The following is a 26,417-nucleotide window of genomic DNA, read 5'->3' on the forward strand; positions in this document are numbered from 1 at the left end:
GCCCCTCCCCTGCCCTCTCTCTCAAATAAACACACACTTTTTTTTAACTTTTCTTTTTTTTCAGATTTTTCTAAGTACATTTTCAGGGCCTACCTAATTTAGTAACTTAGCATTGAATCAATCTATAGAATTGCCAACTATTTTAACAAATGTTCTCAGATTCCAACAAATAAAGATCTAACAGGCATAGAAGATAGCCATGTCTGTACATAACACTTCAAGTGCATTGCTCCAAATGCTGACAGCATGAAACGTCTGTCTCCCCCAAAGCTAGAGTGATTTACACGTGACAACTTTAACAATAGTTTTGGAGAAAATACGGATGCCTTTCTTCCCACATTTGAAAAATGATTTCCGGGTGCCTAATTTATGCAGACTGGAAAAATAAAACACAAAGAAGTCTATCCCAAGAATCATGACCAAGGGCCTGAAGAGAAAATACTGTGGAGGTTTACTTCCCCAACAAGGCACAATAGTTTAGACTTTTATACCAGCGTCAAGGGGGGGAGGCCCCGTCCCTGCGATGTCAGTATTCTGCGTCAATGTATTTTGCAATGGTGTTCAGCTGGATATTTGAAGCTCCTTCGTATATTGTGCCTTAAATAAAAGGGAGCAAAAAAAAACCCCAATTAGGAGTGCACCCATAGTTACGTGTCTACACGAGACATAGCTCTTGTATACTGCCCCTGTATTCGCTATAAAACTGTCATTAGTTACATCACTCAATGTCCCCTGAATATGGTACTATACAACACAGTCATTTTGCCTAAGAGACGAAAATACTCCATTTGGAAATTGGATTCTGATTCCAGAATCAGTATTAAACAGTTAAAGTTGTTTGTTTCTAATCTATCAGTGCGTCAGCCTGGAGCATCACTAGGGAACAGATGGCTTTCAAAGCTCCTCGCTTTGGTCTCTCCACCTTGTATTGGGACATTGGATCGCTCAGCCTTGATTAGGCACTAGGCTTCCAAAATTAGAACTTAGCTTCAAAGAACGGCATTAAACGAATCAGATGTATTAACAATTTTTAGTAAAAGAAAAATGACAACAGTTTTGTTGCAGTTTTGCTAAAAGGCCCTGCTGAGGCATTTATAAAGGCAACCTGATGTTTTAAAAAACACAAATCCGTTCTTTATCTTGAAGGAAGAGGTGGGGGGAGAAAACCCAGACACAGAAGAGAGCCAATAAACACAATACTGAAGAAATTAGAATTGCCTTTGCCTAAGTACACTAATATAAAACTAAACATAGACAGCAGCCCAAACAGCTACAGAGGCAAATAAAACAAAATACAATGTAAAAAATCTACTTACCAATTTTTGCGTCTCGGAAGTATTTCTCCACGGGGTAATCTTTGGTGTAGCCGACTCCTCCCATCCACTCGATGCACTTACTGGTTGTGAGGCCTGCAATCTGCCAAAACCAAGCAGCAAAAAACAGGCTGAAACCACACAACTTATGCACCGTAAAACACTCCCCTGGAATATTTTAGTCACACGGAGCCACTGCTATCCGCCAGCGGAAGGATCGAAGCTACTTTGTAAGATCACATTGGCTCTTCAGCCCCATTCTGTACACCATTTATGGAAACTCCTTATTCACAAAATTCCTGTTTTCTTAAGAACATTAAGGCATTGTTCAGACACCTGGGCACACTGACAGGTATCGTTTATTCAGCAAATATTTCCCGAGGGCCTTCTTTACATCACACACTCCGCCAGCCACTGGGTAAACCATACTGGGGGTGGAGGCAGTCAATGACAGCCACTGCCCTTTTGGTTCCCACATCAAACTAACAATTGCAGAAAGTGATAAACTCTAGGGGCAAGGAGGACTGGCTAGGGAAGGTGATGTGTGGTAGAGAGAGACTAGTGTGAAGAAATTACAGCTTCGAGGGGCCCCTGGGTGGCTCAGTCAGTTAAGCGGCCAACTTCGGCTCAGGTCATGATCTCGTGGTCTGTGAGTTTGAGCCCTGAGTCGGGCTCTGTGCTGACAGCTCAGAGCCTGGAGCCTGCTTCAGATTCTGTGTCTTTCTCTGTCTCTCGCCTTCCCCTGCTCACACTCTATCTCCCCTCCTCTCTCACAAAAATAAATAAACATTAAAAAAAATTAAAAAAAAAAAAAAGAAATCATAGCTTTGCTGAGGCCCAAAGGACAAGTTAGGGGACATTTCAAGTTCAGGAACATGTGGGAGGGCTTCAAGGGGAGAATGGGTTTGTCAGCCTCAAGGACCTGAGGGGAGGGGGGCTGGGGTCAGAGCGGGCTGTGAAGAGAATGGAGAGGAAGGTGGGCCTCATGAGGGCAGGCAGGTTTAATACTCTAAAGCCCCTCAATCTGTCTATATGGTAATCCCCAGAAACGTAATGTTACCTTATATGACCACTGGAACCCACAGATGTGGTAAGTTAAGGGCTTTGAGAGGGAGAAGGTTCTGGACTGCGTGGATGGGCCCAATGGCATCACAAGGGCCCTCATAAGGGAAAGATGAAGGGATGAGGGCTTGAGCCACATTTGAACATGCTACCACCGGCTTTGAAAATGGAGGATGGGGCCGCAAGTGAAGGAATGTCAGCAGCCTCTAGAAGCGGGAAGAGTCAGAAAATGGATTCTCCCCAGAGCCTCCGAAAGGCAGTTCTGCTGACACTGTGATTTTATCCCAGTGATATTCATTTTAGACTTGTGACTCCCAGAGCCATGACATAATGAAACTGCATTGTCTTAGGCCACTACGTTTTTGGTCATTTGTTAAAAGTGGCAATAGGAAATGAATACTAGTATTGTTTCATCTGCTATGAGAAGCCGCGAAGGTTCAGCTGGAATAGCTTGGCCTCATGAACATTTAGAAAAGGGAAGAGTGGATTGAAGGAAGCAATAGGGACCAACGGATCAGTCAGATGGTGGGTGGAGGTGTCTGGTGAAGAAATCACAGCTTGTTCAACAGGGGGCAGTAGAAAGGGAGGGAAATATATAAATGCAAGAAATACTCAGGGCAGAATCCTCAACACCCGGATGACGGGCTCAAGGTGGAGACACCGGGGAAGAGGGTGGAAGGCTGACGCACAGGCATCTGACTGGTGCAATGGGGTGGGCAGCTCCAGTAGAAATTGGATCTATTGGTCTGGAACCCAGAAGGGAGGTTGAGGCAGGAGATTAAATTTGGGGGCTGAGACGTTAAGTGGCTATTGGGAGCTATGGAATGAGTAAGGCACACTGACGAGGATGGGAAGTAGCAGCCGGTGACTTGGCAAAGTTCTCCAGCCAGTGTCCAATGGGTTAAACAGAGAAGGCAGAAGTATCAACAGAAAGCATTCAATTAAAACAGAAAGAATCTCTCCTTGTGTTTTTATATCACATGATCTCCCATGGCATTCACTTGGCCCCAGCTGGAAGCCATGGGTATGACACCATCATTCAGACCCGAGGCTCCCCCGGAGACTCAAGGTGGGTGTTCTACCTGAACTGGGCCACTCAGTTCCACAGAAGAACCTGTAAAGACATCGAGACCTCATAGAATTGAGCACTTTCCTTTGCAAGGTTTGCAAGTCTGCTTTACTTTTGCAGGAACTGGAAAGTCTATGTTTTTACTTGAAAAAGAAATTATCAACAGTCCTAAGTGACAAGGTTAATACTTAAGTAACTGGACAAGGGGGGACGGAGAGGGGAAAAGAGGGGTCAATTATGTTTTGTTTGTCTTACCTCTGATGCATAGTATTTGGCCATGGATGCTTCTTTTATGAATGACTTTCCAGCTTCCAAAAGCCTAGCAGTGTTGTATATTAGCAATCTTGCAGCCTCCAGCTGGACGGCCACCTGAGCCACTTGGTGCTGGAGCCCCTGTAATATGTAGGCTCAAGTTAGGAAACTATGACTTATGAAAACGCTGCTTATCCTCAAAGTCTTGTCTAGACATGGAATGCTGACACACTGAAAATATGCCCCCTTCAAAGGAATTTACATTCATTTTGTAGAAATACTTTAAAATCTGCAATCTAAATAATAATAATAAAATCTGCAGTCTAAAATGAAATACATGTACTATTTCTCAGAAAACTTTCAAAATTTACATAATTATAAATTGTCAAGATTTAGAAATCATCGCAAAATTAGGTTTAAAAATTTGACTGTAACATTTCATCATTTAAGCCCATTTCATGATCAAAATTAAGCTTCAACTAAATCCCAGCAGAGCAAAACTGTGAACATAGTTTTTATTTGCTTGAATTCATAAAATTTTGATCCTGCATATAGCCTCGGTGCCTTAAAAAGATGCTGTTGGGGGCACCTGGGGGGCTCAGTCGGTTGAGCGTCTGACTTCAGCTCAGGTCATGATCTTGTGGTTTGTGAGTTCAAGCCCCACATTGGGCTCTGTGTTGACAGCCTGTCAGTGCAGAGCCCACTCCAGATCCTCTGTCCCCCTTTCTCTGCCCCTCCCCGACTTGCGCTCTCCCAACAATAAATACCTAAAAATTTTTTACATAAATAAATAAAAAGATGGGGTTAGCTGCAAAGTAGTGAAAGAATAGTTCAAGCTCCAATTTTCTCTGAGTTATCTTTACTGAGTACCTCTACTGCAATATTCATGAACAGGTACCAGATTCTTTAGGGTTACAGAAAACAGAAGAATAATTAAAAAACAAAACAAAACACAACAAAATAAAACACCATGAAGAAGTCACTACTATTTGAAATTTTAAGAAGATGAAGGGGCCCACACTCAATGATAGTCAAGAAAAGAAGTGAGTTAGCGAGCTGAGAATATGAATATTAGCAGTTTATAGTTACAAACTATATCCTGGAAATATGGACATGGATACGTCTATTACAAACAGAAATTTCTCATGCCTAACATGTCTGTCTTCCCAGTATATACTAAGCACCTACCATATGCCAGGAACTGTGCTGAACACTAAAGATGTCACACTGAACATGACAGTCAGGGTTCCTTGTGCTTATGACTTACAGAGCCCAGCAGGGAGAACAGACAGTTAAAAACAGTACTGTTCGAAAATACCCTATTATTAAAATACTCTATAGAGGGGCACCTGGGTGGCTCAGTTGGTTAAGCATCCGACTTCGACTCAGATCATGATCTCACGGTTTATGGGTTTGAGCCCCACGTAGGGTTCTGTGTTGACAGCTAGCTCGGAGCCTGGAGCCTGCTTTGGATTCTGTGTCTCCCTCTCTCTCTCTGACCTTCCCCTAATCATGCTGCCTCTCTCTCTCTCTCTCTCTCTCAGAATAAATAAAAAAGCTTAAAAAAAATTTTTTTAATAAAAAAAAAGACAATACCCTATAGATTGTCATCATCTTTCTGTAATATTTGGTAAGCACAAAAAACTGTTACATGTATGTAGTTTATAAAGCATAATAATAAATTGAACACTCACTAACCTATGTGTATAGCGCATATCATTCTAATTTTTTTTTTTTTTACTTTATGGCATCTTTCAAGGAAAAGAAATTTGGTAGCCAAATTCACTATTCACCATTATTATTATGTTTTATAATTAGTCCTTTCGTGCCTTGTTTACAAAATAATTTCTCTACCATGAGATCATAAAGATATTCTCTATTTTCTCCTAAAACTTAAAAAAATTTAAAAAAAAATTTTAATGTTTATTTTTGAGAGACAGAGACAGTGCGAGCAGGGGAGGGGCAAGATAGAGGGAGACGCATGATCTGAAGCAGGCTCCAGGCTCTGAGCTGTCAGCAGAGACTGATGCAGGGCTCGAACCCACAAACTGTGAGATCATGACCTGAGCCAAAGTCAGAGGCTTAACTGACTGAGCCACCTAGGTGCCCCTAAGATTTTGTTTTTTGTTATGTCTTTAATACATCAGAAATCTATTTTCCATGTATGGTGTGAGGTAGGGATCTAGTCTCCTATTTTTTTCCACAAGGAAACAATAGCCCCACTCAGTGATCGGCAATACCATCTCTACCCTACATCAAGTTGCCATACATGCATAAGTCTATTTCTGGTCTTCCTTTTTTGTTCCATCAGTCAATTTGTCTATCTCACTCCAACATCACTATTCTAGAAATAGTTTATGGCTTGTTATGTGGAATGCAGAGATTCTAATTATTTTTGAAAAGCACATTCAGTTCAGTTAAACCAGCAGTCGCCATCTAGGCTGTCTACTCCAATGACCGTAATAGGTAGCAGGAGAGGCATAAAGCTGACTCTAGCATGTCTCTTGCCGTACAATAACTAACCATCGCTGAATACCAGTTCCCTGACTACACTGTGAACCCAGTGCCTGCCAAGGAGAACGTACTCAATGATTCTATCCTGAATAAACAACAGAGAAGTGAGGATGAAGAGGCCTCATCCACGAGCTTGTAGTCTAGAGAAGAGAAAGATGTGAATGATCACATGCAAAGCAAACAACAAACCATTCTAGTGAGACTGAAACAGTTAGACAAAACTCCTTTAATCAAAGCATCAGATATACATAGACATATGTATAAAATACATTATAAAATAATTATCTATAATACATAATGTTGCTTTTCCAGATCAAATTTCTAAAAGCGTTTTTCTACCCACATGAGGCATCTTTACAAGTGCCACGACTATACCTATTACTACACCTGACCCCGTATCCCTCTATCCCTCTCTCACCAACTCCACAGACAGAAAAACAGTGTTCTGTGTCCCAAGGAGATCTACAGCCTGCCTCAAACTGTCTTCATATTCTGTCCCTTTCCTTGCAATCTGTGCAGTGGCTGGAGAAAGTACTCTAGTATAGTAACATGAAAATCAGACCAGAAGCCAAAGCAGAACACCGATACTCTGATACATTACTAGCTGTAAGTCCTCGGGAAGCTTCGGCTTCCCATGTATAAGATTCCATGACAGCACAGGCTTGGGCGGGGGGGGGGGGCTCTGGCCAGGCCTGACACACTCAGTCTTTCCAAGCCAGAACTGACTGTGCCTCATATTTCCACACACATGCAATCTGTGTGTGCCCCTGTAATGCCGAGTCATCATAGCGCCTGAAGACAACATAGCACACAGCACTGGTAATGGAATAAGAAGTTGTGCTTGGGGCCTGCTTCCAGGAAGGTTTTGCGAACATGTAAAGCAGTTTTTTGAGATTTTTTAGGTAAACTGCTTGAGGAAGCTTGGTGAGCTGTCACTCCAGGCTTTCCTGAACCTGGTGAGGCCTCAACATGGACTGGAAGATGCCACTGTCACCAGTGGTCCCCTCATGTGGGGAGCTCCGAAAAGCCACCTCATTAGACCAGGCCACTGTTTCTCAATGTGCCTGGCTGAGAACATCTCGTTTGTACCCACTGCAGCACAGTGTACCTTCTAGAAGAAACAGGGGTCAGAGTGTAGTGTTTTGAGGATTCGTGCATGGCTCTGACCCGCGTAGGGGATTCCTAATATGTGGTACCATTTACTGAGCACTCGTTAAAGACTCAGGCAATGTGCAGAAGATTCTACACATCTACCTGATGCAAAGTCACCCTGGTATCATCTTTAGTTTTGAGACGCAGCAGTTCGGGCCTAAAGCTGGGAAGACAGAGAACCAGGATTTGAACCCTGGAAGCCTGACTGCAGACCCCACACCCTAGAACTTACGAAGCAGTGAGGAGACAACCCTGAAGTGCTTACTCGCCAAGAAATCTGGACTCATGCCACAGGTGGGCCTCAAGGACTGTTGTTCTGCTCCTGGAGAAGGTCAAGGTGTTCACACATATGCTGCCTGAGACCTATTCCTTCCTCCTCTCCACCTTTCCCATTAAAATCCCCCGGAGGGGACTCCCTGCACAGTTTTATGACACAGCTCCTCATTAACAGGAAGCCGCGACAGCACAGCTCGCTAGAAAGAGACTCATAATTACGTACCTGAAAGTCGAATATCCTTTTGCCAAATTGTATCCTTTCCTTCATATATGGGATAGTGTAGTCAAAGCACCCTTGAGCCAATCCCAGCATCTGTTAAAAAAAAAAAAAAAAAAAGAACAGACTTTCTTATTTTGTTATAAGTTTACGGTTTTAATTACTTAGGGTATAAATTCCTTTTACAGGCAAATTGAATAGCTGGGGTAGGGGAAGAACTGGCGAGGGGTGTGTCAATACCTTCACCCACTGCATGTGTAGAAGTTAACTTCCAGTAACTGGGAGGAGATTCGGGAGATTTCGCCCACATGAGTATACTGAATTCTTGCAGGGTTAATCCTACGGCTTGGCTGTGCACGTACAACCAGGTTACTTCTAAGGAAGCTTCTCCTTTAAGCTCTGATTCTGCAGGCATAAAGCAAGCCGCAGAAATTTTGCTCAGAACTGGCCTCGAAGACTAGAGCAGCTCCCTCTGGTCCTTCTAAGAAGACAAGCGTGGAAGGTCACTTCCTAAGCTTCTATCTTCCTGTCCGTTCTGCATACGATCAGGATTAATAAGGGCTTCAGGGGAAAGGGCACTAGAACATAAAAAAGGAGTGTTTTCCAATCCTGGAGGCACATCAAGATCATTTGTGGGGACCTGATTTAAAAAAAAACAACAAAAAAACAGGGACATGAAGGTCTGACAACTGAATCTAAATCTTTGGAGTGGAGGAGGTGAGTGGCCTAGGCATCAGCATTTTAAGCTCTTAATGGCTTACTGCAGGGCTAAAACGAGAGCACCTGGTAAAAACATGGATTTAGGTACTTGAACAAATCAGGACATGGTGGCAACCTTAGCTGAACTGTCCCGTTGCTAACTAAGCTCTGTATCAAACTATTTAAGCTTAGAAATGGTTTCTAAATTTCAACACCAGGTAGCTACTCAACTCACCATCTACCTATGTCAAATGATGTGGGTTTTAGAGAAAGGAAACAGGGGCGCCTGGGTGGCTCAGTTGCTTAAGCTTCCGACTTCAGCTCAGATCATGATCTCATGGTTCATGGGTTCAAGCCCCATGTCGGGCTCTGTGTTGACAGCTCAGAGGCTGGAGCTTGCTTTGGATTATGTGTCTCTCTCTCTCTCTGCCCCTCCCTTCTTGCACTCTCTCTTAAAAAAAAAAAATCATTTTTTAAAAAACAGAAAAAGGAAACAAAAATCAATAGCAAAAGCTTTGTGGGAAATGCCTACAAACTTATTAATATTTCATTAGTGTTCATTCATGGTTTCCTTTAGCTTTTTATTTTGAATTTTCTGGAGAACAGAATATCATGCTATCTGCGTCCCCCCCCCAGCAAAAAAACCAAATTTTAGTGAAGCGGCACCCAATGCACTTTTGGCTGAGTAAAGATGATGTCACTAAACTTTTTTTTTTTTAATTTAAATTTTAGTTAGCCAACTGTCACCAAACTTTTAGGACTAAAATTGACAGTATGTTAATAATATCCTACATTGACATGAAAATTAAAATCACTGGCTGTCAATCACGATTTCATCTCTGTAAAATGTTTTCACTATCAATACTGAAAAGCTAAATAGTCCTAGGCTGAGGTTTCGAGGACTGATGCCTTCAAGTTGCTGTTAGATGTGGCTCTCGCTCTAAAAGGCATTTTCAATGTTAACCAAGAAATAATAACTACCTGACCTTAACTTTTAATTAGGTTATAAGATAACTCAGAGTAATTAGACTAAAGCCCAGGCTGTGTATTTTAATGCCAGACATCTATATTATTTATATGTCGGAGAACAAGGAGGTCCAGACGGCAGTTTTTAACACCATGATGAAGCTGAATCACAGAAAAACATTAAGAAAAACAGATATGCTAATTCTCTCATTATCTAGCTTTGTGGGAAACATGGGTTAAGTTTTGATCTAAGAATATTTTCTTAGCAAATTAACAGCAACAAAAAAAACCACCCTAGAATAATACTATGACATTTACTACCCCAATAGCTAATATATGTAACATCCTCAAAATCTAAAAGCTGTCAGTTTTTCAATTTTGGATATTCATTGATTAAAAATAAATAAATATACTCTACAAAATGATATATTTTTTAAAGGTTTTATTTTTAAGTAATCTCTACACCCAGCAAGGGGCTCGAAGTCACACCCCCCACATTAAGAGTCACATGCTCTACCGGCTGAGCCGGCCAGGTGCCCCCAAAATGACATTCATAATACAGCCCAAGATTTTATTCATTTTGTTAATCAGGAAAATAACTGATTTCACTTCATAGAAAAATGTAATATGCATTATAAAGGGGGTAAATTTGGTAAAAAAAAAATGGGATAGTTCTCATTTATATATTCCATTTTATTGTGGCTATTTTATTTCAAGCACCACACACAAAAAAATTGCCTGATTTTCACATGCAAAACACTGAGCAACAAATTTTTCATTTTTTATAGATTAGAGCGGCACCTGGGTGGCTCAGTCAGTTGAATGTCCCACTTCAGCTCAGGTCATGATCTCACAGTTCATGGGTTCAAGCCCTGTGTTGGACTCTGTGCTGACAGCTCAGAGCCTGGAGCCTGCTTCGGATTCTGGGACTCCCTCTCTCACTGCCCCTCTCCCACTCACACTCCTATTTCTCTCAAAAATAAATAAACATTAAGAAAAGATATTATAGAGATGCTTACTACACAGAATATCATGTATTCTTAATTTTAAAAATTTCTTCTAGCATGAACCTCAAAAATTGAAAAGTTGCTTTTGAAAAAAATGAAGATTTAATTTACAATATATTTCAGAAGTTATTGATCCAGGTATTGGATAATACTTAACATTCTCAAAGCAGAAAAAGTGTCACCACTAAGCCATTGTTGGGCTCTCAGGGAATTACATAATTGACCAAAAGTGGGATTTCCAAGCCAGTGGTCAGAAGCCATTCTTCCACCTCACGGAAGGGAAGGGCGCCATCTTGTGTTCACACGCTTCCAAATACTCATCAGTTTTATGGCACTTTTTCTTTCTACGTTTTAATTGACGCACACTATGTAAGAGTCAAACGAAACGGCCAAAAAGTGCCTAACCTGTGCAGCAATTCCTATTCTGCCTTCATTAAGACTCCCGATGGCATACTTATAGCCCTGTCCAATTTGTCCCAGGATATTGGCTTCTGGAACCTGAAAGGGAAAATGTAGTTATTTCTCCATTTAATTTCACAGAATTCATTTTGATTATATAGTTTTACACGCACAAGACTCCCAATGTGCATCACAGGACTCCAGCCCAGGACTTGGCAAACTCCAAGGAAACCTGTCAGCTATACCTGTCTCTCCCTCTGCACCGCTTCCCACAAGGCTCTGGGAGACACAGGACTCAGCCTGTGCTGTTTGCTACTGCGTCCTCTAGCGTCCAGCTGGGGCATGTGTGAAACGAATGAATGGGTCTAGAGAAACGGAATCTCATACAATTCCTCAGCACCAAATGAATAACAATTTCCCCTAATTCTTATCTGTATGCTGTAGGAGCAAACACAACATTTTAGAAATTACAGAAAATACGTGTTTGCTAAATCACGGGTGTGAAACTTTTCTTCTGTCGAGACTATTATTCCCGCAAACATCAACTGAGGTGTGCGCACATATATGCATGAGCATACCAGGGAGGGGAGAAAGGAGAGAAGAAATAGATTGAAGTGTTTATTCATCATTTTAAAAAATCTAGACTAGGAACAATAAAAGAATACACTTAGCTTTATAACCCTGGGGGAGGAAGCAGGCAGAATAGAGAAAGGGCAGGTGGGAAAGAGGCCAGTCCCGGAGGATTAGTGAGGCTGAAACATCTATCTGTACAGTTACCCCATGGGTGCCCACGACACACGCTCACTCATGAACAGAAAAATCAAGCTGTAATGGGAGTGGTAAAAACCCTGTCACAGCCTGTTCCTCCTGTGTCAAGTTCTAAAGTCCAGCCATTCTGGCAATCGTCTCTTCCTCGGTTTGAACAGATTGCACTCAACTGGAGGGCGACGCCAGGTCGGTTCCTAGGCTCGCTGAGCAACATCACCACCTTGTGGCCGTAAGTATGCCAACACCAAACGTCTGTCTCCAAATGCAGATTTGGTTCGCAAATATCAAGCTTATAAAGTACGTGGTTCACAAGCATGTAAATTAAAAAATATAAATGGGGGGCGCCTGGGTGGCTCAGTCGGTTGAGCAACGCTGCTCACGCCATGAGCAGCGGGGAAGGAGCCAGCTCTCATACCCTCTCTCTGCCCTTCCCCTGTGTGCATGCATGCTCCCTCTCTCTCAAAAATAAATAAACTGTAAAAAAAATTTGTTTTTAAGTATAAATGGGATTAATCCTCAGCACTGGCTCTGAGGCCAGCTTCTGGGGAGAAAAGGTTTCATTCTTTGCCTGAACTCGTGAAGAGTACATTTAGGGGGCGCCTCGATGGTTAAGCGTCTGACTCCTGGTTTTGGCTCAGGTCATTATCTCATGGTTTGTGTGTTTGAGCCCCACATCGGGCCCTGTACCAGTGTGGAGCCTGCTAGGGATTCTCTCTCTCCCTTTCTCTCTGCCCCTCCCCCACTCACTTGCACTTGCACTCTCTCCCTCAAAATAAATAAACTTTAAAAAATAAAAATACTTCTTTTTTTTTAAAAAAAAGGTACATTTAGTCCACCATCTCACCTAAGAATATGATCCAAGTTTTACAAAATACTCTCTAATGCACACTCAATATTGTGACACCTTTCTTGCACACTGATAGTTCTGTGCAAAGCTTATTTCACACCAGTCCTTGAGGAAATTCTAAGATACCCACCTTGACGTTTTCAAACGTTAATGGGCAGGTTGAAGAAGCTCTTATCCCCATTTTATTCTCCGCTTTTCCTATGTGAAGGCCTTCAGTATCACGGTCTACTAAGAAGCAGGTAATTCCTTTATACCCCTAAAAAATAGATTTTAAAATGCTAATTTAAAAAATGCTATTGCCACATCTGAACTGGGAAGATCTTTGTTTCCAACAGCTGAAAGTTACCAGAAAATTAAAACTGAACTTTAGCATTAAATAGTAATGGGTTCAAGGTTGGCTGAGTGACTCAGTTGGTCAGGCATCTGACTCTTGGTTTTGGCTCAGGTTATGATCTCATGGTTTGTGGGATAGAGACCTGCGTCAGCCTGACCGCACAGAGCCTGCTTGGGATTCTCTTTCCCTCTCTCTCCGTCCCTCCTCCACTCGTGTTCTCTCTTTCTGTCTCAAAATAAGTAATCATTAAAATTTTTTTTAAAATATTAACGGCTGAACATTGCAACATGTGCGTCAGGAAACAAGAAATATTGGAAGTATTAGATTCAGAGTTAAGAATGCTACAGGTTCTTTGACTTTTTCAAAAACCATTATGGCTATTAAAATTAAGATATGCTAAAGTATTATGTGATCATGAGAATTTACATGTTTTAAATTTAATTTTATTAAATACTTTAAAGTTTTAAAATTTAACTCAATTAACTGTTATGTCAGAGAAAGGACAAAAGATGAAATGTATTTACTTTTTTGCCCTGTACCTATTTTCCAACTATACAAAACTTTCTTAAAAATGAACGGACTAAGTCAATACTTCATCATTAAATAGAAAATCTGGAATCCTACAAAATGGGAGATTAGCTTCCTATATAACATATGAGGTGGCCTTAATAAATAGTCCTCCATGGAAGTAATAATCACATCAACTGTATTTATCCAGGAACATCAGTAAATAAGAGAATGAAAAGAAATCAACTGTCTTACCATTTCATTTCTGAGGAGAAGGAAGAATTTCAGACCAAGTTGTAAAAAGGAAATGCAAGTAGGAGAGATAGAAAAAGAAAAGGTGGGGCGGGAGAGGGAAGAAATTCTGCTTCCAAACTTACAAGGTCAGGATTTACGTTCGCCATCACCAGGAAGAGCTCCGCATACTCAGCACCGGTGATCCACATCTTTGACCCATTGATGACATAATAATTTCCCTTTTTATCAGCCCTGGTCTTCAAAGCAAATGAATCACTACCTGCTCCTGCCTCTGAAAGGCAGAAACTTCCTATCTACATATACAAGCAAAAAAAAAAAAAAAAAAAAAATCAAAGTTAAAAACTGTATTTGCACTTGGTATAACACATACTTAGGGTAAAATAAACATCTGTCAGTGAAAGCTTTAGTCATTTTAAAAGCCTATGCCTATCAAAGTAGTAATGGTATCTTCATTATTATTTTCTAAAATATACCCTCGTATTTGTCGAAGATAGATTTAAAGACTCAAGCATACACATTTGACAAATTGAATGAAATTCATTCTAATAATTGCAATTTTCTAGATATCTCACCATTAATGAAACCACCAACAAAAGTATTAAGAAAATATAACTGGAGCCAAAAAAAAAAAAAAGATTTTTTTGTCTGATGATTATCCTCTGAGTTTCTAAGCAGAAATGAGAGGTAGAATAGATTTGTCTAGTAGCGTTAATTTATTGAGCATTGCCTGACTAATGAATGGTGCCGTGCCGTGGTCTTGGGTAGGGGTCAACATTGCAGTGGAAGAGGTCCTAAGTCTGGAAGAGAACAGATTCGTTTCAACAACTATCAACTCACCTTCTCTGTCACCAGCTTGGTCAAATAGGTAGCCTTTTGTTCTTCTGTTCCATGTTTTCGAATCAGATTGTTAATTACTGTGTTCTGGAGGTCACATACCAAAGCCACAGACGCATCAACTTTGGCTAATTCCTCTATGGCTAGGATAGAGGAAAAAAAGGATGCTCCTGTTCCTCCATACTTTGTTTCAACTTCAATACCCATCAACTATAGGAAAGACAAAGAAACACAGATTAAGAAAGTTAGTTTTTATAGGGGAAAGCTTCTTATAAGTTCAAAACCAAATTTTAACTATGTAAGTTCCTAATTTTAAAACTGTATTTCATTTTACTTTGGGATGGCTATTTCACTACATTATAAGTTGCAAAAACTATAAAACTATACATAACTATATAGATTTGAAAAGGATAGGGTTACATGCTACAACCATCATTTGCTTCCTTATGTCATCGAAAACACAAAAATCGGTGAAATGCTTTGAACGAGAATGGAATGGAATGATGAGAAAGAGGAGACGGAGGAAGGCAGCGGGTCACAATCTCTTCTGGTCAGGCTCCTCCACCTTGACTTGTGCAGCCAAGACAATAACTGAATGGCCATTCCTTCTGGGGCAAGGCGGCAAGTCCAGATGGTTAGTGGACACCTGGTGGTCTCTTCTAGAACCACAACAGACAAGGCGGAGGAGCCTGGCAAACACAACCAGATGCTGGCCAAGGCTTGCCAGTGACTGCCTGACTGTTCAGCAGCTACTCCTAAGTCTGGAACATGACACTTCCACAGTTCCCCACTTTTAAGTGTCCTCATTTTAGAAAGGCAATGTGTATGCATGTAATTCCAGACCCAGAGCTGTTCACAGATAAAAGGATAACGCTACTTCTTTCTCTCCAGACACTTCTGGAATCACAGCATGCTGGAGTCTGGGTTCCAGCTGTTATGTTTCCGCTGATGGGAGACTTAGCGGATGGGTGGGTAGAAGCACACAGAGGGGAGAATGAGATGGTGAGAACCACAAATGATGTTCTATCGGGAAGACAGAAGGATTCGGGGGTGCTGAAGTCTGAGGAGGGCGTGGTAACTTATCTGATTATAATACCTTATAGCTGACAGAGACCCCGCTTCTCCAAAAAAGTTACCAATGTTCCCTATGGTGGAAATGCGGATCTTGTCAGCTTTTCTGGCAGGTGACCGTGGCATGGGGGTGGGGGTGGGGTGAGAGGAGGCTGAGAACAGCTAGTGCAGGATATGTGCAGCCAAGCAGAGCCTCCAGGTGGCGCTACACCTAAGGAAGAGGAGGTTGTGGGGCCACAGAGAACCCGGCCAGCAAGAACGCCCCATGGGGAGAGTGATGTCCAAACTGTAGAGCAAATACTAAGACTTTTCGGAGCAGTGGAGAGGTCCTGCAGACAGTGGAGATGAAGTTTGCCTGAAAAATGGATTCATGGATGCTATCTGACCCATTTGGACTCCACAGAAGATTCCATTTTCCTAAACCCTTCATTGCTTTAAAAAAAAAGGTAGAAAAATCACTACTATGTATGGCGTTAAAAAGCTGGTCTCTTTAAAACTGGGAAGAAGTAAAACTATTTAGGTTGGGTGCAAAAGGCTATTTTTCAAACAGGATAACACACCAGATTTTAGCCAATGGCTCTGAATAGGAGCTACTAGTTCTGAGATATCCCCAGTATTCAAAATAAAAACCAATATCACTTCACACCTATGGAGAGGAGTCTGAGATGATGAGTAAGAGTAGTGATTTTGAAAATGTTCTCCTTGGAGCCCCCAGGCTGAAAACCCACAGTCAAAAACAATTCTACTTTTTTTTTTAAGTTTATTCATTTTTGAGACAAAGAGAGACAGACAGACAGAATCTGAAGCAGGCTCCAGGATCTGAGCTAGCTATCAGCACAGAGCCCAACACGAGGCTCGAACCCACAAACTGTGAGATCATGACCTGAGCTGAAGTCTGATGCTTAACTGACAGAGCCACCCAGGTGCCCCAGAACAATTCTACTTTTCTCTGCTGTGTATACCAGGCTTCCATCAAAGGACCACGTGATTTAGAAATTTGGAGATCGGTTTCCCTGGTTAATATGGAACTCAGATGTTGCCTCTGCTTCTAAGTTGACCATGCACAGAGAGAGGGGGACTCAGGTAGAATATACAGTCTACTATGAAGTATCATGAAGTAAGTTGGCTTCTCAATCTCGGCATTACTGAGCTGGAAGATTCTGTGTCGTGCACTGTCCTGTACACTGTACGATGTTTAGCAGCATCGCTGGCCTCCATCCCACCGATTGTCAGTGGCACCTCCAGCTGTGGTAACCAAAAATGTCTCCAGACACTGCCAAATGCCTCTTGAGGGCCGAAACAGCCTCTGGCTGGGTACCACGGGTCCAGGGAAATCAGTTTCTCTTGCTTGAGCCCTTTACTTAAAAAGTACAGGATTTCTAACTAAAATGTTAAAAACAATTTTAAAAATCTTTAACGAGGACCTCAATCTAAAAGAGAACATAGAGGGGCGTCTGGGTGGCTCAGTTGGTTAAGCATCTGACTCTTGACTTTGGTTCAGGTCATGATCTCATGGTCATGAGATTGAACCCTGCATTGGGATCTGTGCTGACAGGGTGCAGCCTGCTTGGGATTCCCTCTCTACCTCTCTCTCTGCTCCTTCTCCAATCATGCCCTCTCTCCAATAAATAAACACTTAAAAATACTCTCCAATAAATAAACATTTAAAATTAAATGAATGAATGAATGAGAACACAGATAATTCTGACTAGGAAATGAAGACTTCCTTATGCCATCATTAAAATCCCTAAATTTAAAAGCATGCCTACATTTGCATGCTGGAAAGTACATTATTTCTAAGAGTTTGAAATGGGAAGAATTACAAAGTATGTACCCCTTGCTGAAATAATCCTTGTATTACTGATTTCTCCATTTTTGAATTTTCATCCATTGTTGAAACGAGAGGAGCAATCTGTTCCTGGGCAAATTTTTTAACTGTAGGGAACAAAAACAACAATACAGATACATCTTTATTCTATTTAATATGACAGGTTTTACTTTTTTCAAAAAAAAATGTTTTAAATTCAAGGGGGAAAAACGGCATTCACAAACTGAGGTACACACATCCCCCAGGCACGTCACGGAATTTCATACCAGGGACCCAACTGGTGGCCAGAGGGGTCCAGAGGTGGAAGTGAGCCGTCTACTCACCGGTGTTCTTAATCATCATCTCCTCCTCTGTGAACATCTGCAGGGGGGCGCAGGGGGGCCCATGATCTGTTACACCGAGCAGAGCTTCTGACTGGGAAGATTTCAGGACACGGGGAGGAGTTGTCCAAGAAGTCAGGCAAGTTGGGAGGTATCTTCTTAGCTGTAGGAACAGTCCCCCCATGAACAGGGAATGCACACACACAGAAGGTAAAGAAAAGTATCTGAACACCCATTTCTTCGGGAATAACTTTATAACCCACTCTCATCTCTTGTGTTCCCAAAGAAGGGGAGCGAGAGCTGACACATTTTAAAAATCACAGGGACCAAAAAAATTTTGGGGACCAAAAACACAGGTTGGTTTAAAAAATTTTTTTTAATGTTTATTTCTGGGAGAGAGAGAGAGACGGTGTGAGCAGGAGAGGGTCAGAGAGAGAGGGAGATACAGAGTCAGAAGCAGGATCCAGGCTCTGAGCTGTCAGCACAGAGCGTGACATGGGGCTCAATCCCACGAACCGTGAGATCGTGACCTGAGCCGAAGTCGGATGCTTAACCAACTGAGCCACACAGGTGCCCCTAAAATTCAGTCTTGGGACCCAAAACACAGGTTGGTTTAACGTGCGTGTCCTTTATCCAGCAATGAGCTCTTTGCACTAAACACATTTCCCGATGATTACCTTTTACCTTCAAGGAAACAGAACTTTCTAGGTAGAACTCATTCTAAAAATGTTGCAATTCACGGACTTCTTTGAAGGGGGAATCTGAATATAAAAGTACTAATGGGTGATCGGTGCAAAGAGCATTCTCGAGTAGGGTGGGAAAAGATGAGGGCACAGGGCAACTGAGTGGGGAGGAAAGCCATCCACTCTGCCCTGGGGGCTGCAGGCATGACCCTATGTTGATCCCGGAGGCTAGTTTTGTTTCTTCAGGTTCTCATTAGTAAGAGACAATGTGGCAGAAAGGTTAAGAAAACAGGCTCTATCTCCTTTTTTTTTTTTTTTAATGTTTTATCTCCTAATCCACCTATATGTGCAAACATATGGTATTTGTAACGAGGACGACACGATGGGGAGGAAAAGGGGAAAAATAGTTGGGGAGAGGGAGGGAGGCAAACCATGAGAGGCTCTTGAATGCTGAGAACAAACTGAAGGCTGGGGGGGTGGGGGAAAGGGGAAGGGGGGTGATGGGCATGAGGGAGGGCACTTGTTGGGATGAGACTGGATTATATGGAAACCAACTTGACAATAAACTATTTAAGGAAGGAAAAAAAAAAGAAAAAGAAAACAGACTCTATTGCCTGAAAAGGACTGGACTAGTTTCAAACCTAGCACCCGGTATTTACCACCTATGTGGTTTTGGGCAAGTGATATCAGCCTCAGTTAAAACCTCTCAGAGTCTGTTTCCTTCTCTGCAAAATGTAGACGATAATCTCTTGAATTTTGTGAGGATTCATGAGACAAGTGCATAACGGGTTTTAGCACAGCACCTGCTGTACATTAATGTCTATTCCTACTCAGGCCCCTAAGAACACAGCAGCGGGGGTCCTACCAGAAGTAGTGGTGGTAATAGTAACAGAGTTAAATGACAAGGCTGTGTCACTTGTGTGTCTCCCTGCCACAGTGGCCCAAATCCTTCCAATGTGCCAATTCTGCTCAAACCATGGATTTGCTACAATTTTGTTCAAAAGAGATGCCATCCAATTTTAAATGCTTGCTATACCTTTCCAATTTTATTCTGTAGAATCCTATGACAAGGGAAACAAATGAGTTATCAGTCTTTTTCTGAACCTAAAAACCATGGTAAGTGAAAGAAGCCAGTCACAAAAGATCACAGATTATATGATTCTATCTGCATGAAATTTCCAAAAAAGGAAATCACCAGACACAGAAACTAGAGCAGAGGCTGCCTGGGGCTGGGGGTGTGAAGGAGTAAGTAGTGGTTACAAAAGGGCACAAAGACAAGCTCCTAGTAGGCTTACCTGGTAGAACAGGCACATGTGGCTCTTTTTTTTTTTTTTTCTTTTTTAATGTTTATTTTTGAGAGAGAGGGAGACACAGAATCCGAAGCAGGCTCCAAGCTCTGAGCTGTCAGCACAGAGCCAGACATGGGGCTCAAACTTGGGAACGGTGAGATCATGACCTGAGCTGAAGTCAGATGCTCAACCGACTGAGCCACCCAGGTGCCCCTAGAGGACGTGACTCTATCAAGGTTGTTAAGTTCAAGACCTACATTGGGTGTAAGGCCCGAAACAAACTAAAAAAGGGCACAATGATCTTTTGGGGGTGGGGGTGATGGGAATGTTCTAAATTGGATTGTGGTCTTGATTCTATAACTCTGTAAATTTACTGATAACCAATGCATTGTACACTTTATTTTTCCTATTTTTTAAAATTTTATTACTTTTTTAGTAATCTCTACACCCAATATGGGGCTCAACCTCATAACCTCGAGATCCAGCGTCTGATGCTCTTCCAACGGCACCAGCCCAGTGCCTCATTGCTTTATGTACTTTAAAGGAGTGAATATTATGGTATGTGAATTATACTTCAATAAAGCTGTTTTAAAAAGGAATGAATGTTTTCCTTTTCTTCAACAAGATTTAAAAAGGAACATTATGAGCATCTGCCAATTACCTGAGAGTGCAGGGCATAAGGGGGAACATGATGTGGCTCATGGAACAGGCAAAAAAAAAAAAAAGAAAAGAAAAAGAAAAAAGAAAAAGTTCTGCAGGATTATAACAACAAATACGGTAAAAAAAAAAGGGGGGGGGAGAGTGAGAGAGAAAAGAAGAGTCACTATGTTTGAAATCATTGTCAATCTTTCTCACATATGGATCAATCTTTGCAATTATGTGCCCAGGAATAGATGTACTTTGCTCTAGATTTGGAGGTGGGAGGAGGAGGGGACAAATAGTGGCCAATTGGAAGAGAACTGTGGTTTAATTTTGTAGTTCATTTTGTTCTGTTTTCAGAATTAGGAGGCAAATAGTTTAGGACAAAGTTGCTTGGAATATTTTTTCCCTGTTTCAACACAGTTGGGAGAGGAAAACTTTGGACTAGAAAGAAAGAAGAGGGATACAAGAGAAGTGTCTTCTTCTGATGAACCAGATGGAAGAACCACAGTAAGAAGGGAGGTGAGAAAGGGAGGTGCATGAGGGCTTCAGGAGGAGAGCAGAGATGCTAAGTAGTAGCAGGAGAGAGCATGATGGGTAGCAGCAGGCACCAGGGAGGGACTTGGGAGAAGGAATGGAATTATGGAGGCCGAAGGGTGTGTTTTGCTCAGTGGTGGGCGGGGATTCTTGTGAGGGGACTGGTCAACAGATGTTAGAATGAATGAATGAGCCGACTAATCTCCTCCACAAAATGATCATGAAACTCGCCTGTTACATTTTAAAACCCCAACACATTGCCCACCTCTCTTCTTTCTGGAAGAGATTATTTACTTCACCAGATCTCCTACAGAGTTCTTTGTGTCTCTGAGTCAATGTATCACCTTTGCACTGGAGTTGAACAGAAAGCCCACCACTGAGAAACTTAAGAAGCCAGCAGGTATTACAACAATATCCATTTTTTCCTGCTGACACAACTGTGACCCGCTTAGTCTCAAAATTGCTACCAACAAAGTCTATGACTGTTGGACACACAGAAACAATTTTAGATTCACTAGACAACAGAGGCACATGTCCTTTCCAAATTAGGCATACAAACGTAGTGTGAGCTTGCTGAAGATGCAATCATGAAATAACGGCAGCTATGTGCTAAGTGGGTGGAATCTCTTAGGAACCAAAACATTGAACATTATTACGTATCTTTTTGGCATAAAAAAAAACGTTCCTTTTAATATGACAGTCCTTAATAAAGGAGACATTTCCTTGCCTTGCCTTCAAACCGCACAGCCCAAGGTTTCGATGATGATTTTCTACTGTCCCCTACCCTTCAGTGTTGACCTCAGCCTGTGTGGCTCTGGCATCTACTCCATCAAAATGATTTTCCACAGTTATAACCCATTGCACCACATCATCACATTTTTTTGTATAGAGCAGCAATTGCTACTTGAATGGAATAATGGTTATTTATGCCTTGCCAAATATGTCTTGTAGCTTGAGTCTGATCTGTTTCCTACTCAACTGACCAGAGATCTGTTGCCCTTAGAAGTACTAATGATCTGGGGCGCCTGGGTGGCTTAGTCGGTTAAGCGTCCGACTTTCACTTAGGTCATGATCTCGCGGTTCGTGGGTTCGAGCCCCGCGTCAGGCTGTGTGCTGACTGCCAGCTCAGAGCCTGGAGCCTGTTTCAGTCTGTGACTCCCTCTCTCTCTGACCCTCCCCTGCTCACGCTGTCTCTCTCTCTCTCTCTCATAGAAATAAATAAAAAACATTAAAAAAAAAAAAAGAAGTACTAATGATCAGACCTGGGGTCCATAGACTCCTGTGGACGGAACAATAAACTTGGATGGGGGAAGTTCATCCGTGAACTTGGATGGGGGAAATTATACGTTTACTTCACTAATCTCTATTGGAAATACAGCATTTCCTTCACTACCTCGAAACTACAGAAAAGCTGCCAGATCTTATTTAAGAAATGCTTATTACTGTATCACAATTAAAAATACGTTTGTAACTTTTATCATCAGTGGTTTCTTTCGTATCGCGTGTATTTTACGTGTTTTAAAACATTTTGAGACAAGGTCTATTAAACTCCACTATGGTACTCGATACCTTTCATCTGAGACACAAAAAGGCAAAGAACCCTTGACTACTGAATGTTCTGGTAGGTTTTGCTAAACTCATTACCTCTGTTATATATGGAATATGTCCATTATTGTTGCAGCATAATAAAATATTGTTCCCAACATTCTTAGACTGCTTCAATTCTACAGGCTTTTACAATGGGTGAAAGGTAAAGAGGACACACAGAAGAAGTGTGCAAACCTGTAAAGCCCCACTTAGACTTTTCCCAAGGAAACGTTCCAATGTAATGCGGAGGCCTTCGCATCTTATATGCCTATATTCAGAGGTTCCTACTGTAAAACTCCCTTGAGCCAAAATGTGAGGGGCTTGCAAATGAGGACATACCAACCATTGTTTGATCTCAAACTCTATTCCGGTGAAAGGTCAGGGGTTGAGCAACCTAGCTCCTCCTGGCTGCAGCAAGCCCGAGATGTAAATCTTTAATTGACATTGTGATTAGAACGGTCAAACATGTTCTTCAAGCAACTGTCAAGTTCCCCCCCCCACCACCACAAAATTCTTGCTTCTGTACACCGGCTTCGCCCCCCGCTCACTATATAAACCCTGAGCTATGGCTCGATGGCAAGCTCTTCCGAGGACTCTTTGGGTGCTTGGGAGGGGCTGTCCAGCCGGAATAAAATAAACCTGAATAACCAACTCCTTTTGTGTTTGTGGGCTTTGTCCTCGGTGATTCTCCTTTGGAAAAGGTGGTCTAACACTACCAAATGTGCGCCCCGCTCTTTTTCCCGCATGTGTGCTGGACGGTGTGCCATTTTCCTGCTTTGATTCCATTCCACAGAGTTCACATTCTAGTCTTTTCTTGCTGATAACTTCTTTCTGACAGCGAGAAACTTGGCTCTCAAGATCTAGGGATGATTTACTTGTTCAAAGCTAGTACACATTTACGACAGTTTCAGAACTGCTAACCCAGACGACTGCGAGAAAAAAATTTGTGCTTGTGCACGGTTTTTTTGTCTTTGGCTCTGCAGTACCCAATCCAAACATGGTTTCTGCGGCTTCTTTCTCCCCACTCCCTTTGTGGGGTGATGTGATTGATTCTCCTAATTCTGGGATCAATTCCAATGTGTGGGGGTTTTCCCCATACCAACAAACAAGCAATTCTCCCAAACCAGCCATGTGTCCTACAATTTAACTCAATTCCAACTCTATCTCTATCCAGAGATGGCATCAGGCCTCACAGGTCAAGGGCTCAGTCCCCCAAGACGGCCCCTGTCCCACTTCACACAGCAGTTGGCAGCCCAGGCTGTCCCCTGTGCTTCAGACCCACTGGTTACAGACTGCAGGTTCCTAGTACCTTGTGTTCATTCAGTTTTCTAGAGCAGCTTACAGAACATGGAGGAACATTTACTTACTGGATTACTGCATTATTATTAAAGACCATAACTCCCAAGTGGTCACCCAGAGAGATACACAGGGCACGGCGTGGGGAAAGGGCTTTCCGTGTTCTCACTGGGGCACCCCTCTCCCTGTACCTCCCTGTGCTCAGCAATCGGAAAGCTCTCCCAACCCTGTCCTGATGGATTTGTATGGAGGGTTTATTATGTAGACCAGATTGATCCAATCACTGGCCATTGGCCACTAGCTCAACCTCCAGCCCCTCTTCCCTCTCAGGAGGCCTGGGTGAGGGGGGGAGTGAAAGTGAAAGGCCCAACAATCTCATCATAAGGGTTGCTGCTCCTGGGCACCCAGCCCCCACCCTCGGCTGCAGTCTAGAAGTTGCCTCATTGACAAAAACTCAAGTGCAGTGGAAGGGGGTCCAGTATGAATAACAAAGCACCCATTTCACCTTTAAGGCTCTCAAACGGTTTCAGGAATTGCATACAGGAGCACAACTATTTTAATAGAAGGTGCTCTTTGGTCTTCTGGCCTAGGAAATTCCCAGGGTTTGGGGAGTTATGAGCCAGGAACCCTGAAGGAAGATCCAATGTGTATTTATTATAAATCTCAATATTACAAGTTGTAATACAGTTAAGATTTGTTTGCCACAGCAACATTCCATCTTCCCCTTATACCCGGTTCAATTTTACTTTTTTAATTTTTTATTTGAGAGAGAAAGAGAGAGAGAATCTTAAGGAGGCAACACATTCAGCGTGGAATCCAACAGGGGGCTCGAAACCATGAGGCTGAGATAATGACATGAGCTGGTATCAAGAGTCAGACATTCAACTGAGTCTCCCAGGTGTCCTTATTCCATTTTGCTTTTATGCATAAGGTAAAATGCACTTAAAAAGTTTTTTTTTCTTTGACATTTATTCATTTCTGAGAGACAGAGTGTGAGCAGGGGAGGAGCAGAGAGAGAGGAAATCTGAAGCAGGCTCCAGGCTCTGAGCTGTCAGCACAGAGCCCCATGTGGGGCTGGAACTCAGGGACTGCGAGATCAGGACCTGGGGTGAAGTCGAATGCTGAACTGACTGAGCCGCCCAGGAGCCCCAGGTAAAATGTACTTTTTGTGATGTACATTTCACTGGGTTTGGCCAGATGCACAGAGCTCTGTGCTCACCACTGCCGTTCGTCATACAGAAGTTCCATCGCCCCAAATGCCTCCGCATGGCCCTCTGTCATCTACTTCTTTCCCAATCTACTGCATTCACTTTCAATCCCAGCCTGAGTCAAGAACGCCTCCAGCAAGCTATCTCTCTGCACCAGCATCCAGGGCACAATCTAAGGACACAGCCACACATGTAGCCTCATCCGACGATAAATTCATAGTCACCTACCTCCACTTAGGCCCTTTCCCATTCTCTGAAATGATGACATTCTCTCACCACCTCCCCCCAAACTTCACCCTTCACTGTCAGCCAATGACCTCACCTTCTACCAGAGAAATTAATGCCAATAAATGGGACCAACCTCAACTTCTTCCCACCAAATCCACTTGGAGCCCTGCATCGGCCACCCCTCCTGTCCTTCTTTCTTCATCTTACAATGTAAATCATGTCCCTCCTCTTAAAAAGGCCTGTCCCTCTACCTCTCTCTGGATCCTATCCCTCCCCATACTCGCGGGATTCTCAGCCATCACTTTTGTCACATTTTTCTATTTCTCCCTGCCTGAATCTTGCATCCACCTGGAGTATCACCCCCTCTCTCTTCCCCTGCAGAGCCAGACACTGCCAAAGCGCTGCCTTACTTGCCCTCGCGTCCTCAGTGTCCCCACCGCTCAGCAGCACCACTCCCTGGAGGGTCTCCACGAACATCTCCACACTCTCCAGGCTTCAAATTACTTGCCGTCAGCAGACTCAGCTCCAGTGAGCACACCCTCCTCCTTCCAAATGCTTTCCTCTGTCTTCCCGTCCCTTCGGGTCAGTTTTTCCTCAGTCTCTTCCTGCTCTACTCTAGTTTCTCTCTCACCCACCTGCCCTCAAGAGTTGGGGAAGTCTGACAAAGACTCTTCTCCTTAACCAAACATGAGTCAGCTCCGGTGAGTCCATTCTAACTAGGCCCTGACCTTGGGCGCTGTCCTCGGTCCACTTACTCCAGTTTTAGCAAGAATCCTGTTGGGTCAGGTTAGGAAAATGCCCACCCTCGGTGTCTGATGGCTATACGCCTCCAGCAGGAATCCTGGCTGGCAAGTGTGAATCTACCAAGTGCTAGGGAGAGAGCATTTGTTCTGCCCTTCATGGTCCTTCTAGCTGCACTAAGAATCAAACTGAGATGAAAAAGAGTAACAGGAGGCAGTCTAATTTAATAGAGTAGGCAGAGGGAACCCACACAGACCTGGAAATTCCAAAGTCGGTCGGGCAAAACAATGCTTCTATGAGCTACGGAGCGGGTAGACATCTGAGCATACAAAAGAGAGAAGACTAGTAGCAGGAAGGTGAAAGGAGATGTTGGGAGGTTACCCGACTATGCAGGTTATGTTTCTTAGGTAAAGAGGAATCTCTGTTACTAGCTTTCTTCCTGGTACACGCAGGCAGGTGAAGGGGAAGTACCGAACTTTACCTGAACCTGCCAGATTTTGGTTGCTTTGAACTCACATG

At 42.7% G+C, this 26,417-nt stretch overlaps 1 protein-coding gene across 1 annotated transcript in view; it reads right to left on the bottom strand.

Annotated features, from left to right (window-relative positions):
• Positions 1–428: 428 nt before the first annotated feature.
• ACADSB (acyl-CoA dehydrogenase short/branched chain) overlaps positions 429–26,417 on the bottom strand; it is a 38,229-nt gene continuing 12,240 nt past the window's right edge. Inside the window, exons 2-11 of the mRNA XM_039237886.1 lie at positions 17,694–17,853; positions 17,377–17,477; positions 14,475–14,681; positions 13,760–13,930; positions 12,672–12,797; positions 10,933–11,025; positions 7,862–7,951; positions 3,700–3,837; positions 1,317–1,416; positions 429–597 (exon numbers count right to left, since the gene is read on the bottom strand). Of these exons, the coding sequence (XP_039093817.1) occupies positions 527–597; positions 1,317–1,416; positions 3,700–3,837; positions 7,862–7,951; positions 10,933–11,025; positions 12,672–12,797; positions 13,760–13,930; positions 14,475–14,681; positions 17,377–17,477; positions 17,694–17,853 (1,257 nt within the window). The 3' untranslated portion in view covers positions 429–526. The remainder of the gene's footprint in view (positions 598–1,316; positions 1,417–3,699; positions 3,838–7,861; positions 7,952–10,932; positions 11,026–12,671; positions 12,798–13,759; positions 13,931–14,474; positions 14,682–17,376; positions 17,478–17,693; positions 17,854–26,417) is intronic.

Source organism: Hyaena hyaena, unplaced genomic scaffold, assembly GCF_003009895.1.
Source record: "Hyaena hyaena isolate Hyena2069 unplaced genomic scaffold, ASM300989v1 scaffold_129, whole genome shotgun sequence".
NCBI lineage: Eukaryota > Metazoa > Chordata > Mammalia > Carnivora > Hyaenidae > Hyaena > Hyaena hyaena.